Source organism: Mesoplodon bidens (genome assembly GCF_964165515.1).
Source record: "Mesoplodon bidens genome assembly, chromosome: 17".
Taxonomy (NCBI): Eukaryota; Metazoa; Chordata; class Mammalia; order Artiodactyla; family Ziphiidae; genus Mesoplodon; species Mesoplodon bidens.
This window is the reverse complement of record NC_138174.1, coordinates 13,845,652-13,864,273: the sequence shown is the minus strand read 5'-3', so window position 1 is coordinate 13,864,273 and position 18,622 is coordinate 13,845,652. Positions and strand designations below refer to the sequence as shown.

Genomic DNA, 18,622 nt, shown 5'->3' with positions numbered 1-18,622 from the left:
GAAAAACAAATACCGTATGCTAACACATATATATGGAATCTAAGAAAAAAATGGTTCTGATGAACCTAGGGGCAGGACAAGAATAACGTAGAGAATGGACTTGAGGACACGGCGGGGTGGGGGGGAAGGGTAAGCTGGGGCTAAGTGAGAGAGTGGCATGGACATATATACACTACCAAATGTAAAATAGATAGCTAGTGGGAAGCAGCCACATAGCACAGGGAGATCAGTTCTGTTGAACAGGAACTTAAAAGAACAGAATAATGAAAACATATCTAAGTCACATGACAATAAGTGTTACAAGTTCACATCAGCATACCACGAGGTCCAAAAATTATTCTGAAGCACTATGCTAATACTTTGGTTAGAGTGAATCTCTGAGTAATCTTTGTTCATATCATTAAATGTTTTTATTTTGTGAATGTAGAAAATTTTGGAAAGTTTTCCATCACTGAAATAGTTTTACTTTGCACCACCTTTTTCCTTATCTACCTTTTTGGGGCCAAAAATGTACAAATGTGTGCTTGTCCTTTGAACAAGTGTTTAATATTTTTTTCTTTCTCTTAAGACAATGACCCATGCTGCACAGCAATAGAGTTCAAAAAGAAGAAAGCTTTGACACTCACTGAAGTTGAAGCTCTTGCATGCTTTATCATTTTGGTGACATCAGCTGCAACTGACTATCATTTCATTAATTCTGGACCTTCTGTTTTAGCACACTCATGTCAAAATATCAGCTAACCAGTGATCTCTTTATGTCAACATTTCCGATGGTACAAAATTTTACAAGTAATAATATTTGAATTTCATATAGTAGTCAGCCTATGTCATCTGAATTCTACCTCATGAAATGGGTTTGGTTCACACAGCACACAAAAGTTTGCCTTTTCTTTGTCTCCGATAAGATCAGGGTTCTTGAGATATAAGCTCTACTTTCCTCTAGGATAGTATGTTTATTCTCTACTATATATTATATAGTATTAACCTAAACTGGTCCCGCCAAAAATGATCAGATATCATATATTTTAATCCACTAGTTCATGGCTATGTTTTGACATCATTAAAATATCAGAATGAGCCCATTTCAATCAGAAGTTTGCAGATACTTCAAGTGTACAAACTAAACAATTGAATAAAATACTTATAGGCTTCAGATATCTATGCTAGGTATCTGTACTCAGATACCTATATTTAAGGTTGTGTTCTCCTAATAAAGTACATAAAAGTCATTTTACTGGTTAGAAATGACACACAGTAAAAACGGAAAGGGATCTTTATATGAAATCAAAAGTTTTAGTTCTTCATATTTTCCTTTTCCCAGAAATTAAAGTGTTTTATATTAATTAATACCTATATGCTTCTAAGAGTGAGGAAAGATGGTGTAATTTCTCACGGTTAGGGAACCTAGTATACAGAAAGTTAAGAATCTTCATCCCAGGTTAGATACTTCTGTGGACACTGTGATAGCTCCCCTTATCATAACACATAGCATCTGTATTGTTAAATGTAACAATTTAGTGGAATGTAATCACCGAGTGATATGATGCTTCAGGGTCAGTGTACCTTCTTCACTTGGGCATATATCCCTAGCTCATAGCAGAATTCCTGGCATATAGCAGATGCTCAATAAACATTTGTTGAACACACAGATACATCATGCAAGGGCTAAAGTGGTCTTGATTATTTTCCTAGAACACTTGCTTTTATTCACCTATACTCATATATTTGAGGCTTGATGTATAAAGACAAAAGATAATAGAATAAGAATAAAAGGAATTACTTTTTCTTTTTTTATATAGAAGAATAGGTGAAACAATGCTGCTATGGCAAAATATACTGTTTAATTATGATTTTGGATATTATTTCATTATTTCTTCATGTGAAATGACAGGCAACTGTATAACTCAGGAAAGAGAAGAGCTTTGGAGGAAATGTATGTGTGTGTATATATATATATATATATATATATATATATATACACATATATATATATATGTATATTTGTCTGTTCAAACACTGGCTCTGGCACTTATTAGCTGGGGGACTTTAGGAAAATGAATTCTTTGAGCCTCAGAGATTTCATTTGGAAATTGATATATAAAATGTAGAGTTGTAAACATAAGGTTGGAATGAGATATAGTTGTAAAGGTCCTAATGCAGGGTCTGGCTCACAGCAGGCACTCCAGTATGGGAGAGATTGGTATGATGATTATTATCAAACCCTTTGCCTAAGGAATAATCCTTTCGGACTTCTCTGAGCTGGCTTAGATGACAAAGCGAGAGAGAGGCATGGACATATATACACTACCAAGCGTAAGGTAGATAGATAGTGGGAAGCAGCCGCATAGCATAGGGAGATCAGCTCGGTGCTTTGTGACTGCCTAGAGGGGTGGGATAGGGAGGGTGGGAGGGAGGGAGACGCAAGAGGGAAGGGATATGGGAACAGATGTATATGTATAACTGATTCACTTTGTTATAAAGCAGAAACTAATAAAAAAAGAAAAGAAAACAGGGCAGGAGGAATAACAGTGACCTGAAATTTCCTCAAAGCCCTTCTTGTCTTATGGAAATCCGCTGCCTGCTTTTGATCACAATCCAGCCTAGTGGCAGCGGATCTTTTAACAGAAGACAACTGTTACCATTCAATGGAATTTCGCAGAGGAGTGCCCATCCCCTGAAATGAAACGTAATTTCACCCATCTCTGTCGATACTAAAAGAAAACCAAATAAAACAGCTTTCAAGTGGTTGACTTAGGCAGAGGCTAAAAGGTGGCCCTACTTCTTGGGTTCCTCATCCAGAAAAGGAGTTAAACATTTCATGCCCTTAAAAACCCCGCCCACCTGGAACTTTCTATGGGCATATGCAAAAGATGGAGATTGTGGAATCAAAGTGAAACAAGGGAGGACAGCAAAGTGACAGAGGAGGATGAAGGAGAGGGGTGACAATCGTAACAGTAGCAGGTTTCCCACGGGGGTGCACCCCGAGGCTGCAGAAACACCTGGAGGCGCAGGGGGTGTGACACAGAGAGGCTGGCCTCTCTGCTCCGCAGTCTGTTCTCTGCTTATTTTAGTTTTTCTCTTTGTACCCCAGGCTTCAATTGATGAGGAAATTGAATTTATTGATTTACTTAATAAATGACTAAACCCATTTGCCTAGGAAGTTATTGATTTCCATAATCGTGGCAGAACGCTGTATTCCCTCTTCGTGCTCCAACAGCATTTTGTTGGATAGTACCAAAAGCTCCTTTTCAGTCTCCACTTTTATGCAACAAAGTAAGTCTGTTCTGGACAAAAATGTGGGCTTCTGAAGCCCCATCTGATAGTTGAACTGCACTCGGGTGGCCCCTCCCGGATGGGCAGGGGCAGGTCCCAGCATGGCTGTGAGATCTGTGTGTGGCCATTTGGGAGCTTTGGTTCCATTCTACCCATGGCCAGTCCAGGGCTGTGAGGGAGGGGGAGGGGGTGCACTTGCACCAGGCTCTCACTGGCGTCTGCCCCTCAAGTCAGGCTGCACTCTTGCACAGATGATGCAGGAAAACACAACGACTGCACCAATCTTTAGAGAGGAGTCAACTTTATTGATTATAGATAGAGCCATGGTGCCCAATCAGAGAGTCACAAACATCTGGAGGCATGTCAAGCATTACAGAGTGTCCATATGGGCACTGAGTATTGATTCGAGTTAAATAAATAAGCACCTAAGGGTGTTTGTTATTTTTGCAGTAGACGTAGATACTCATTTATTGAATAAAGTCATAGTCATTAAAAAGCTCTACCTGACTATGACTATGTAATTTAAAAACATAAATCGAGGAAGAGTATGATAAGAGTATAATTATGAACATGTGAGAATCCATGATGTATGTATGTATGTATATGTGTGTGTGTGTAGAAAGTTTATGTTTGTAAGTTTTTTTGTCGTAAAATTTGGGAACAAATGTTCTAAAATCTGTCTCATGTGAAATTGAGGGCATCCGATAAACACCCTATAAACATCAAGTTAAACGTATGACTGAAAGGTAGTGAGGTAAAGGAGTGAATGAAAGAATGTATATAATGTGTTAAGTACACTGTCTGGCACACGGCAGGTGCTCAATGAATTTCAATTATTATCGTTATCAGTACCAGTTACTGGTAAGTAAAGTACTGGCAAAAGTGTGTACTTGCATGTGTTTATATAAACTGGCTCATAAGTAAAAGCAGTTCCCAGCCTAAGATAAAGCAGAGTTGATTATTCCCCCTCTTGTTCCCGTAACACTCTGTTCATTCTTTGTTGTGTTGATACTACATCACAGTCTGCCACCATAACTTATTTACAGGGCTCTGTTTCCCGTTAGACCATATGCTCTTTGATAGAAGGGACTGTATCCCATTATCTTTGCATCCCCAATACATAGTGCTGTCTCCAGCAGAAGTGAGAGCTGGATACATTTTTAATACATGCAAAAAAATCTCATAACATATCCTAGAGTTAATATGCAGCCGAGGGAGAGATTAAAGGCACAATGGTTCCTAGACTAGTGAATTCACACGTGAAGAGTTACAAGCGAGTGCAGAAAAAAATAATCACAATTTTGAAATGGTTGGGAAAGTGATCCTTTGTGGAAAGAAAAACAGTTATTTAATCTCTTAATATGAAATCTAACACTGTATTTATGCTATTAGAAATAACAACAATATTTGTATTTTGCTTTATGTTGTATGGAACTCTTTCATAAGAATGCTGCAACATGAGAATAATTAATTTTCCTTATTGTGTGCATTAGGAAACTAAATCTTCATAAAAGCCATTTGATTCGATGTTAGATCTCATACAACTATAAATTGTAGAGCTGGGAAACAAACCCATGTCTTGTCATTTCAAGACCACTGATCTTCAACAAGACATGGACTATACCAGCCATTTGCTGTACCAGCACACTTGTCAGCCATCACAGGGATGATCATGGCCTGGAATGAATAGGGCTGAACTTCATCTAGAAAATGCCAAGACAACTCAGGTGACCATTACATAAAGTAAAATTGTGGCAAATTTTAATTTGGTAGCCTTCAAGAGTATAGATTATATAAGGAGTGTGTGTGTGTGTGTGTGTGTGTGTGTGTGTGTGTGTATAATATGTGTATTTGTTTTTAAAATCCCAGTTCTCAGACTTATTACGGGTAGGGAGTATTGTGTGTCACTCTGGGCTTATAAATAAGAAGGCACAAATGAGTTCAAGTGTCCTATTCCTGAGGTCAAGTATGGCAATTATACCAATGGGCAAATAAAACATCAAGAAATGGCTTCAAACAAACTGTAACTAATGGGCCAGTTTATATGTATTAAAGCTGTCATGGGCTTGTTCAAAAGAGAGAAAAGCTTTCTTATGCTAGCACTTACCCCAAACTCAGGACTAGAAGAAAATTTAATTGTTTATTCCTAGATAATGCAGATAAAATTAAATGTAATTAAATGCTAATTAACATTTCCGTTCTGTTCTTTAACGGAAATGATAAACATAACTGAAGTTCATTTTCAACTAAAGGCAGAGATGGTAGTTAAACAGAGCCGGAGCTCCGGTTCTCTTATCCTCTTTCCTTAATTATGCTCAGTGTTAAACCCAGAGATTTCCACATATGTCTCCGTTTCACGTACTCAGTAGACTGTGCCTTCACAGAACATATAAGAGTTTTCTGACTAACAAAATAAATAGGCTAGCGGCTTAAAAGAAAGTCACGTCTGTCTTCTGACAGGATTTCAGCTTTAGAGGAGGCTCACCAAGCTTTGTATAAATGCCAGCCCTCAAAAGCCCAATTCAACCTTTTTTTTTTTTCCTGGCTGCATTGAGACAAGTCAGGACTGGAGGAGTATGGCAGGGGAGGGAAAGGTCAATTTACACTCAGATCAGTGAGGTTCATTTTAACCGACATCAGCCAAGGGTGTGCATTGACAAGAAAACATCATCTAATAGAAATTAAGAGCAATGATGCAAGATATTTTTCAACAAGGAGAGGGGGTAGGTTGGTGGGTATTATGTAACAAATGTGGAAACATATGGCAGAACGAAAAGTTTTGGCTGGTGAATATATGAAGAAATTTGAATAAAGTGTTATATGGAGAACAAATTAATCCCCAAATGGTCTAATTCTTAAAGCATTTGTTTAAAGGACATTTTAAAACACATTTAAAATACTTTAAAAAGTCATGAAATAATTCTAGAAAAATGAGATGAGCAACGTTGGTTCTAAAGGATAAAATTATAATAAGAGAAAGAACATATTGATAATCCTATGTGTATTTGTAGTTCATTGACTTGAAAAAATATAGCTTCCTTTCATTAATTTTTGGGTTCTCTCTCCCACCAGCATATCTGAGAATACTGAACCATTCATCTAGAAAGTTCTCTCTATGGAAAATCCAAACATTGAATTTAAACCTCCTTTATAAGGTGTTTTGTCATAAAAACCCAACAGTGACAACACCAGTGAGTTGATGGTAGCTCTTACCATCTCCTGGGTCCACGACCTCCACTGTGGTCACTGCAGGGAATTCCAGGGCAGCCAGCACGGGCTCTGAGAGAACCACCTGGAAGGTCTCAGACTGCTCATGTTCCCCATCACTCAGGATCCGCACTCTCCACGTGGCCCGGGTCTGGCCTGGGTTGAACTGCACTTGTTTCTGTGCTTTGCCCTTGAAGTCTTTGTCTTTTTTTGCAGTCCCATCTCTTGAGCCAATACCTTCACAGAAACACAATATCATTTCCTTTGTTTCATTTTCAACTAGGTTATTAAGTCTTTCCTGTTGTTAACTTTTTGTGTGTCACTGTATCCTGCAGTGCAAAGTAAATCCTGCTTTGATTCCATGAAATGGATAATTGGGTATGGGTCTTACAATAAAAGTGTTCTACTGTAGGTGCTGAGCAGTCCATGATTCTGTTCTACTCTTGCCCCATTATTGTTTTGCTATATATTCTTTGAGTTAAGTTTGTGTTAGAACCACTTGTAAAACAGGACCGAGGAAATTGATGCTCACATTCTGAAATAGTCTCACACCCACAAATTCGTACAATCTAAAAACTCTTCACATTTACTTTTTTGCATGGGTTGTATTGCATGTGTTATATTTTAAAAACTTAAGAAAAATTCTCTAACTAGAAAATATAAGCCAGCAAGAGACTCTGTGAGTCAAAGAATTCTTTGATAATCTAAGCTGTAAATGGCCAAGCATAATAATAAAAAATTATAATACTCTCATTTAACAGAACTAGGACCCTTAAAAAATCTAATTCAGTGTTTGTCAACATGACTATTGCCAGGTTTCTCTTTGTGGAGCACTCCAGAATTCCACGAAGCCATGTGAAGAGAATTGGAGAGCTAAATATGTATGGTTATTATGAGCCGTACTCTGTTGGTTCACTCAAGGTCCATTTCAGTTAGCCGGGAAGGTTAAAGGATCCCTGAGTCTCTAAGTACATTTCAAGAGCATCTTTATTTGCCATTACTATGCCACATACTCAAATCATAAGATATATTATCTATAAAGCAATGAGTAAGAGTCAAGAAATTCAACATCATAGAAAAATTACAAAATTGCAGTTAGTACTTGTTCTAGTATATTTTCAAGTACTGATCAGAACCTCTTAATGATACAAGTTAATGGAATAATTTTCAAATATATTCCTTTCAACATTGGCATTTTCAGAGAAGTTTGGTACAAAGACAGATTTAAAAAGAGAAAAGTAAAATCTCGTGCCTATTAGAATTAAAAAGTCTGAAAATAAATTCTTTGTACCATTTCTCACTTAACTGAAAAAAATTATCTTATTTTCAGAAAATGCCCTTTTGTTCTTCAAACTAGAAATGAAACTGGACCAAGTAAGATCCATTCAACCACAAATGTTCATTGGGTGCCTACTATAAGCCAGACAGAACAGATAAAACCTCTGTCCTGTGGTGCTTATGCAAGAGTAATTTGTTTTTTTTCTCAGGTTCTCATTAGTTATCTATTTTATACCTAGAATCAACAGTGTATATACGTCAATCCCAATCTCCCAATTCATCCCACCCTGCAAGATTAATTTGAATATTTATTTCTTCATCTGAATATATCACTGACTATTTCATCTTAAAATGAAGGTGAAGGTAAATATTTCACTAAACTATTTCTGTCTTATAGATCTCAGAAATATTCCATTTTTTCAATAGGAGGTGAGGCATAATTTACTGAATGGCAAGAGAAAAAAGGGCACAGAACCAGGAATTTCAGCACTACGTATCTTGTTGAGCATTGCAGACTTCCTGTTAGCTCTCTGGTTCCTAATGCTCACAGAGTGGCTGTCAACACCTCTTGGATCCACCACGATTCACTGCCAAGGTGATGATGAAAGGAATCATTCTCTCTGAGGTTCCAGTACACACGCGGCCCATTGACCATTTATCCCCAGTGGTACGACCAGCAAAAGCATCTATTATTTGGCCTCTGATAGCTACTGCTCACTTTTCTGATTTGTTTTGTTTCATCAACAATGCATTATTTTCCTGGAGATTCAAAAGGCAGTGAAAAGCCAAAAGGACTCCGTATAATACAAGGAATGTCCACTAGTTCCCACTAGTCATACTTCTAACTGATAATCAGATCATCCAACCTAAATAAAAAATAAGTTGCAAAGCCAAATCTCAGTTGTTTCTGTAATTTTGTGGTGGATTTTGAAAGAGATTCCCAACTGAATGTGAAGTATAAATAGACAATACCATTGATTAGTCAGGTGAAGAGGAATGGACTTCTATTTTATGAAAAAGAGTGCTGTCTTAAATGGTTTGGTATGTTTCTCAAACATGAGAAAACAAGGAAGGGCATGTCATCCTTTTTAAAAGGTACAATAAGACCATGATGGAATATTAAATTTACTTGGGGTCAGAAATAAAGATTCCCTTTTCATAATTAACACATAGTACCTATTCTAAGTGCAGGGCTAGTCTACCTTGTTACTAAAAGTGTGGTCCATGGGCCAGCAGCATGGACCAGATCTGGACGTTTGTTAGAAATGCAGAATTTCAAACCCTACCCCAGACCTATTCAATCAGAACCAACATTTTAGCAAGATCCCCATGTAAGTCTTATGTGCATTAAGATCTGAGGGTGGGTAGATACATACTAAATACATCATACTTCCATGAGGCACTCTTACATACGTGCCCAATTTTAATAAAGGATGAAGAAATGGTGTATAGGTTGTGAAGGAGACAGATTAGTTCATACTTTAATGTAGTAGACAAGACAGTCACACACTCAGTGTTCGAAAATTTTGCTCTTACTTGGAGATACAAATATTCAGCTAGTAAACCATACATATTACAAAAATATTATTATATTGGGGAAAAAGAATTCTGGAAATGAAAAGCCTTATAAACTGGGCTTAAATTTATGCTTCTTTTTTCAAAGATATTATTAAACAAAACATATTACTCTGATTTACTAAATGAAACTACAATTGCATCTTTTCCTGTGGCATGGAAGAATGGTATGGGGGTTAAGCAAGGTACTTTGGAATGAGAGGTTAGACTTCAATCCTACCTCTGCCACATAGCGGCTATGAAATCATAGGCAAGTTAACTTCCTCGGTTGCAGAGGATTTAAGAAGCACTGTGGGGTGGTAGTTAAGAGAATCTGCCCTGGAGCCAAATCTCACTTCTGGCCTTAGTAGCTATGTAACTTTGGGGATATGACAAACTTTCTGTTTCCTTACCTGTATAAGGGGGGATATAATGACCCACTTTTCTTGGGGTTGACTATGTAAGGTGTTGAGAACCAGGGCTGGCCTGTAATAATAACTCAATAAATTAGCTATCATTATTATCACCTCACAGTCCATTACCTAACACAGTGTCTGGCACGTAACAAGCACTCAAGAAAATACTAGTTGAGTTAGTGAATAAAAGATTGTAAAGAGGGCTTCCCTGTTGGCGCAGTGGTTAAGAACCCACCTGCCAGTGCAGGGGACACAGGTTCGAGCCCTGGTTCGGGAAGATCTCACATGCCGCGGAGCAACTAAGCCCGTGCACCACAACTACTGAGCCTGTGCTCTAGAGACTGCGAGCCACAACTACTGAGCCCGCGAGCCACAACTACTGAAGCCTGCACGCCTAGAGCCTGTGCTCCGCAACTAGAGAAGCCACCACAATGAGAAGCCAGCGCACTGCAACGAAGAGTAGCCCCTGCTCGTCGCAACTAGAGAAAGCCTGTGTGCAGCAAAAAAGTTCCAACTCAGCCGAAAATAAATAAATAAATTTATTAAAAAAATAAAAAATATTGTAAAGAGTAAAAGAGATGGGTAAAATACTTAACGTGCTTAGTGGAATATCTTGCGTTTAATGCGTGTTCAGTAACTGGGAGCAACAAGATCTTTGCAAGTGAAATTTGTGAGATGCAAATACATATTTAATTTATTAATGGGTTATAATGGTTATAACATCAACAATTATCTCTGAGAAAATACATATACAAAATACATGATTTATTAACTGTGTGCCTGAAGGTAAATGATATTCTGTCTTTAGCTATAATACAAACTATCTAATTCTAAACCTCCATACATGAAATTGGAGGTTGTAGGGGGACAGTAATACAAAACATGTCCCTTGCAGAACTTCTACAGGGCTACCCTTTGCTTTAACCTGACTTTTCCATTCCCAGTCCTAGCATGAATTCTATTACCATCTTCAATGATTGATGGGTATGGGCCACACACAGAAGTCTTTCCAACTTTCTATCACCCTGGGTTACTAAGTAACCTTGTGAGGTTAACCAAGTAGAGCTATAGAGCCTTTTTAGGATTATGAATGATCTCCACACCTGAAGGAAATAATAGTTCATTGAAAAAATAACTTCAGGAGAAAAAAAGAGGCTCGTTCAATATTTTAGCATTCAGCTTAAAAAAAGGGCAACAGAGAGAAAAATCTGAAAAGATAATTTTAAAAATATTTTTCAACCATTAACTTTCCCATTGCTATCAAGGGGCCGTATGTGAGTGAATAACTAAATATACTCACTAGGAGTGGGAATTTAGGTAAAACCCAAATAGATGAAAGCATCCTTAAGAATTGCTAAGGTGCTCTGTCTTTTAGTTATTACTTTCCCTGTGAATTATCTGCTACATTTTCAAGCACAAAGCACAGTTAAGGTGCATCTCTGACTGACAATATGTAAGACAGAATCAAATTCCTGATCTGAAGGGCACACGTGTGTGCGCAGAAAGAACATGCCTCTTTGAGGGCAATAAGAGCATTCACTGTGCTCTAGAAGGTTAAACACAGATTGTAAATGACCACCTACAAAGAGGCACAGGCAAATAAAGATGATAAAAGCAGAGCTGCCAGATGGGTCTGCAGGTGGACCAGCACTCCTGAAGCTAGAATAGCCTTGAGGGGTCAGTAAAGCATAATGTGAAAACCCCTCATCTAAAGTTAAAAAACAAAAAGCATTTTTGAAATAAGGGATAATTAATATCCAGCATCCCAGCATCAGTGGAAATCATGGCAGGTGGGTGGGGATAGAGTTCATGGCAAATTATGGTGTGTAGAATATGCGTGTGTGTGTGTGTGCATGTGCGTGTGTGTGTGTGTGTTGATAGAGATCTACTGTTTAAGGCTTTTGAATTTCATGGACCAGTAAAATTTCAAATAATCATTTTGGAAACAAACACAGGGTTATCAACTTTTTATTTTGCCGACATTTTCCTAGATTCCTACCTTAGTTGATACTCACAATGAAAGCTCTTTCACCGCATGAAAATTCTATCAGCCTAGATGTCTATATAACACATGGTATAAAAATAATATAATTACCTGGGGTGCTATTATTTTTCATCACCATGCCAAATATTTTGTGCTGATTATATTACTGTTTAAAATGACTAATATACCTACTTTTCTCTATTTTATGCTTACATGAAATTGAATGTGAGCTTGGAGATGAAAAAAGGTTTACTCATTTGCTTTTGACTCTTTTTTAAAAAAAATTATTTTATATTGGAGTATAGTTGATTTATAATGTTGTGTTAGTTTCAGGTGTACAGCAAAGTGATTCAGTTATACATGTACACATATCCAATCTTTTTCAGATTCTTTTCCCATATAGAGTTCCCTGTGCTATTCAGTAGGTCCTTGTTGATTATATTTAAAAGGGTAAGGCAGCAGAAAAGGATCAGTATTTAACACCTTACTGTTGGGAAGAAAAGCCACAACATTTATCTTTTATGTAGTGCTCTTATGTAGTGTTAGGGTTTTTGAAACTTTTAGTGACCTACCAGAGCATTCAAATGAAGCAAACAGATAGTAAATTACACTTCAATGTCTAATAGGTCACTGAACAGTTTTTTGTTTACTTAGTATTAAAGTAGCCTTCATAAATTTATATTTCAGCAGGATTTTATCTTATAAATTACAGATTTGCCTAAGCCTATTCTAAGATCTAGTGACATTTAAGTTATTTTAATTTATGAGCTATTACTGTCATTTTGTGAAGTTATTTTATATCAGAGAAACATCATATGTAGGTAGAAGATTTGAAGAGGTATATATTTTGATTACATACTTCTTATTTTTTCAGCCTTTGTCTCTTTGATTTAGCCTCAGCACAAAACTTTTGGCATGTTTCTTTAGTAAAGAACCTTTAATTGTCAGTATCTCCCTAAGCTTTAAAACTAGAGCAGAAAACTAAACTTTTTTTTTTTTTTTTTTTTTTTGCGGCACGCGGACCTCTCACTGTTGTGGCCTCTCCCGTTGCGTAGCACAGGCTCTGGAGCGCAGGCTCAGCAGCCATGGCTCACGGGCCCAGCCGCTCCGCGGCATGTGGGATCTTCCCGGACCGGGGCACGAACCCGTGTCCCCTGCATCGGCAGGCGGACTCTCAACCACTGCGCCACCAGGAAAGCCCAACATTTTTAATCATAGTAAAATTATGAACTTTTGCTAGAAAAATGGGATTTTGAGACAGAAGTGTAAATTAAACTTACTTATAAAGGAAGTCTCTCCCAAATAACCTCTACGTTTAAGCACGACATCTAGAAATTTGGAGTCCTCATTGATCAAGTAATATTCCTTTTCAAAGGAGATCCATGCCCAATTCAGACGAAAATGTTGCTTGATTAACTTATTTCCACCTGGAAAACAAAAATTTTAAGCCTCGAATTAGTGGTTTCTTGAATGACTAACCTTAGATATTCCAAAGACGACTTTAATGATGCAACATGACGAATCACTCGAGCTACTTGGTTTGATTCACAATCTAGGATACATACATGGAGATACAGCTTACTGTTCACTGACTGTTATGCAGAAATACAACTGACATAATTCTTTGCAAACTCCCTTGATCTTTAGCAGGGGAAATGGGTCAGAGGGAAGGAACACAGAACTACCAGAAGCAATTTTGTTAAACCATAAAGTCAAGTATCCAAATTGCAGGATGACTCATTTCCCACAAGGTGCCGCTGGAGAGCAAGTTTTTCTATAAAGAAAGCCGCAGGGCTCTTTTGTGATGTTAAACACACACACACAACTTCACAAATACCTTTTTCTGGTTCACTGAGCAATTGGGTGGAAGGCTTTAATTATAACCACTTAAGGAAAAACAAATATCCCTTCTCCACCTCCCTTCCCCACTAGATTCCACTCCATTCCTTAAAGCAAACAGACAGGTCTTTTCATTGATTCCATTCTACTCTGAAGATAAGGCTTTCTCCTCCCACCTTCCCACCAAAATGGAGCTGGCTGCCTATCAGGAGAAAATGTGTGTGATCTCTAATGTGAAAGCTGCTCTGCTAGGTGAAAGAAAAGAGAAATGGTTATCAGCTGATTACTATGCATGTATCCCTCTACTTCCTTTGATCTACACCAATTATTTCAGAGTAAGGTGAGGTTTATACACAAAGGCATCAATAATTTCCTTTAAGTATTTCTGTAAAAGGGGGGAAAAAGCCCAAATAATAAACACAGCCAGAGACACAATTTTAACTCCAGTTTCTTCTCTTCTGAGTTCACACAGGGTTACACTAGAGAAAAAGAAATGAGACAGGAAAACATCAAGGCTTTAACAGACCTGTGAGCAAAAAATCCTCACGTGGGAAAGAAAACATAATTAACAAACACATGAAAAAAATGTTCATCTTTGCTAGAAATTTAAAAAAAATTGCAGCATCTTTGAGTTATGAATTGACATGTACTAAAGATTAAAATGAATACCCAATACAGCCGAGATTATTTAGGGAAATTGGTTTTCTTATTTATTACTGTTTAAATTGTAAATTAGCACCGAGCCATTTAGACAGCTACATGGCAATGTGTGCAAGAGACAAAAAGATGTTCATACCATTTGATCTTGTAAGTCCTTCTGTGCGAGAAGCAAAAATCTATTTGTAAGGGACTATTCATTGCAATATTTTCTATAATAGCCCTCAAACCAAAAATCTTAGAGTTTACTCTATTTATGGTACATCAAATCAATGAAATACGATTCAGTCATTAAACAACAACAAAAAAGAATTTTTTGTTGAAATACTTAAAACACAAAATACAGAAACGAATGGTATTGATACTGTGCATGCAGTGACGTAGTAACATGAAACATTACAAATATGGAGCTGCTTGGTGTTTTAAATTGATGGGATTACGGACCTGTCATTTTTGTTAATTTTAAAAATCTAAGATATAAATAGATTGGAGAACAGGAAGTTCATTCCACATTTTGTCCTTAAGAACTTATGCCTGCCATGTTTTAGACACTGGGTACTGTTCTGGAGAGGAGGGGCCACGGGCTGGGGGCTCCCCAGAACTGGAGCCCATAGCCCACAGCCCACTTCATTCTTATCTGCTGTCTAACTTTGAGCAAGTTTCTTCCCTAGACCTCTGTTTCCTCATCTAGAGAATCAAATGAGGGTCATATTAATTAATGCCCGTGTCTGCTGTGAGGATCGAGTGAGATAACCCATATATCCATGCAGTACAGTGCGGTACCTACGTAGCATCCTTCAACAAAAGTCACCTTACTCCTCCCCGCTCACCCCACGCATGCTCAGGTCCACCCTGCACACCCACTGCCAGACTATTAACCTGCCTTAAATCCAACTGCACTCAGTCCTCCTTTGCCCCGTCTCCCTACAGCTGCTGCACACATCAAGCCATCAGGCTATCTTTGCAGATTTCTGGTTTCCCCTGCCCTGCCCTGTCTTCTTCCCACTGTCTCTAATCTGCTCACTCTGAGGTCCATCCAAGAGTCTTGCTGCTCCATGGATTTCCCACCCTCATTCTTCCTGTTACTTCTGTCTTTCTTCCTACGGTGCTAACCCCCATCATTCTTCTGCTTACACTTTCTGCTCCTCGAAGGCTCCCTTTACCATCCCCTTCATGAAGCATCCTGCAGCGACCCCAGCCCTCTCATCTCTGTGATTCTGCAGTTTTTCACCTATTGATTATTTTGTGCAGTTTTGTGCTTTAGCAGATATCCTCTCATATTGTTTAATTGTACACACTTACTAATTGTACTCATTTTTGTCAGAGATTGACTGGCATGCATTCTTTTACCGTGCCAACACTTGGTCTTATTGTCTTTAAAAATACTTTTTTACATTACTGTGTTTATGTTCTATTACTGGGAACATTTCCTCTAGGAAGTCATAGACAAACAACAAGAATAGAATAACATTTAATCAATTAAGTGAATACATAAAAGCTTTCTGATTTCTCAACTAATCATTACTTGAAAACAACCTTATGCCACACTTCTCTCTCAATTAGATTGTGGCTCCATCAAGTCCTAGATTTTATTCCAAACTTCTTGTCATGCTATACCAAGCCACTCCTGTCCATCCAAATACCTACAGCTTCACATCCTATCACTTCTCCACGGAGAGAAACAGCTGGTCATATCTAGCTTCTCACTGTTTTCTTCCCACATGCAAAAGCATGTGGGAAGTCTTCTGCCCAGAATATCTTTAGCTTCCTACTCCTCCTTGCAATTTGTTTAGGTCCAACTCACCTAAAGCTCAGGAAGCCTGGCTTATCATGCAGTGTATACTTCTTCTGTATCTCCAACCAGAGTAATTGTAATTCTTTTATCTTCATGTGTATTCTGCCACTAACTGCCTGAGCGCACTTCCCCAGGACAAGTACTGGTCAAATTCATCCTTCTAGCATCCAAATCGAACATAGTGCCTGGAACACAATGAGGTCTAAAGACTTCTTCCCTGACTAGAAAGCCTATGGATAAGTATGATTTTTGGTAATAAAATGGCTACTTTGTGACTCTTATTTTATTCCTTATTTCATAACAGCTCTCAGCTTACAAAAACAAAGCACATACTACAGTTTTACTTGACTTGTGATTAATAACCTCTGACTTATTTGGTAACTCTTGTGTTTAACAAATGAATTTTATTATAATTCTGTATACTTTCTTCCTATTTCTTTCCCCTGTGTCTAAGAATGAGATCACTAAGCATACCATTTCTCTATTCCTTTAACAATTTTTAGCTAATTTTAGGATTTGATATTACCCTTTTTCTAAATATTGCATGTGTTAAGAATCTTGAGTCAATGAGGCCTTTCCTTGACACTTAATACGACACAACAAACACCAGTGGAAACCCCAGAATTCTCTAGCTCCTTTATTCTGGGCAATTTTTCCCTCCAGTGCTTTCCATAACCTCATATCCCATTTATGCTTTCTTTTTTGTTTGTTCACTCTGTCTCCTCCTATTGTCACCCATGATCCAGGAGGGCAGGGAGTTCATTTTGCTTACTGTTAGAAAAATGCCAATTTAATAAATTAGACACTCTAATGTCTTGGTTGAAAGAAGTTCTGTAGTGCTTCATTTAATGGGCAATATAAATATCCTATATAAATGTAACATATCCCTTTTAGCACTGAGTCATTTTCTCTTAATAAAATTATTATTTTTTAATTTTTACTTTTATTTTTAATTTCTTTAATTTTTAAATTTTTAAATTAAAAAAAAAAAATTTGGCCGCGCTGCATGGCTTGTGGGATCTTAGTTCCCCAACCAGGGATTGAATCTAGGCCCTGGCAGTGAGAGCACTGAGTCTTAACCACTGGACCGCCAGGGAATTCCCTAAATAAAATTATTTTTAAAATTAATTTATTTAATTTATTTATTTTTGGCTGCACTGGGTCTTCGTTGCTGCGTGAGCTTTCTCTAGTTGCGGCGAGCCGGGGCTACCCATCATTGCGGTGCACAGGCTTCTCATTGCGGTGGCTTCTCTTGCTGCGGAGCACAGGCTCTAGGCGCACAGGCTTCAGTAGTTGTGGCGCACGGGCTCCGGTAGTTGTGGTGCATGGGCTTAGTTGCTCTGTGGCATGTGGGATCTTCCTGGACCAGGGCTCGAACCCGTGTCCCCTGCATTGGCAGGTGGATTCTTAACCATGTGCCACCAGGGAAGCCCGAAAATTATTTTTAATGACACTCTTTCTAAAATGTCTTGCATACTTCTATTCTATGAACACTATGTAAAGATTTTAAATGATTACCTATGAATGTGAATTATTGGAGTTTGTGTTTGTCTAGATCATACCTCCAGGGTTTATTGATGACAAAAGGTCTGTTTAATCCTTCCATTCTGTCATGAAGATGGTCTTAAGGATAGCTAATTTCATCTCTTACAGATTATAAATTATAAGACTTATTTTCCAGTTGGTGCTTATGTACTGGAAGGAAGAGGGTGCCTGGTTACTGGTTAATCAGGGGTTTCAAGTGACACACAGCTGAACAAGTTTCTAAGGATTTTATATGTCGACCACTTTCAGATGTTATTTGAAATAAAATTCAAAAACAATACTGAGAAACTTTGCTTTGCAAGACAGTGACATGCTCCAGGCAATTGTTTTAAAGGTTCAGCATTCACTCTACATCGGGGATTTTTAAGTAGAGATTTTGCTAGAGACTACAAAGTTAAATGTATAAAGCTTAACTCTGGATGGGATTAAATACTACCTAACTCTTTTGAGTTCTACATACGAAAATCATATTGCATTTCAGAATCTGTAAAATCTTAGGCGCTACTTATTATGCAGGAGTAATATAAGGATCTGAGGAACTAAGCTGAAGTTTATTGTGACTCTCATTATAACAATTGCCTTGCATAATGGAGCTCCATATTTTATCTAAAGAATGGAAAGCCATGTTACTTATTCGTTAATTACCTACCAAGTAAATTCTTCTAAAACCTCAAAGTGGGAATAATCACTGTTGGCACTTTTAATAACAATAGCCACAGCTTACTGAATGTGAAATTTCAGAAGAAATTAAACAACTTAAAAACCAGCAAAGTTTCACTTCAATGTGATTCTTTGCTTTTCTAAAATGGGTTCTGTCATCTATGATGCTCAAGGAGCTAGTCTCAACGTCTCATTGGAAGCAAATTAAAGTCTGTAACTTGTGTCATAAATCCATACAACAGGTGCTTGACAGCTGATAACTACACTCCCAAATGCTTTGTCCCCAAACCCTGACACCACAGCCATTAAGGTTTTGATGAAAAGACCTCTTTTGAACTTTTCCAGCTGGTCTTTAGTCGTCTTCATCTTCTTTTTCAATGGGAACACAAGTTTTTTTAGAATAACAAAGAGTCG

The 18,622-nt window shown here is 37.8% G+C and overlaps 1 protein-coding gene across 1 annotated transcript in view; it reads right to left on the bottom strand.

The window, feature by feature from the left end:
• The window catches only part of FREM2 (FRAS1 related extracellular matrix 2), a gene marked incomplete at its 5' end in the record, with an annotated part of 148,847 nt that overhangs the window by 68,089 nt on the left and 62,136 nt on the right, over positions 1–18,622 (bottom strand). Inside the window, 2 exons of the mRNA XM_081215111.1 lie at positions 6,487–6,717; positions 12,993–13,139. Coding sequence (XP_081071237.1) covers positions 6,487–6,717; positions 12,993–13,139 — 378 coding nt within the window. The remainder of the gene's footprint in view (positions 1–6,486; positions 6,718–12,992; positions 13,140–18,622) is intronic.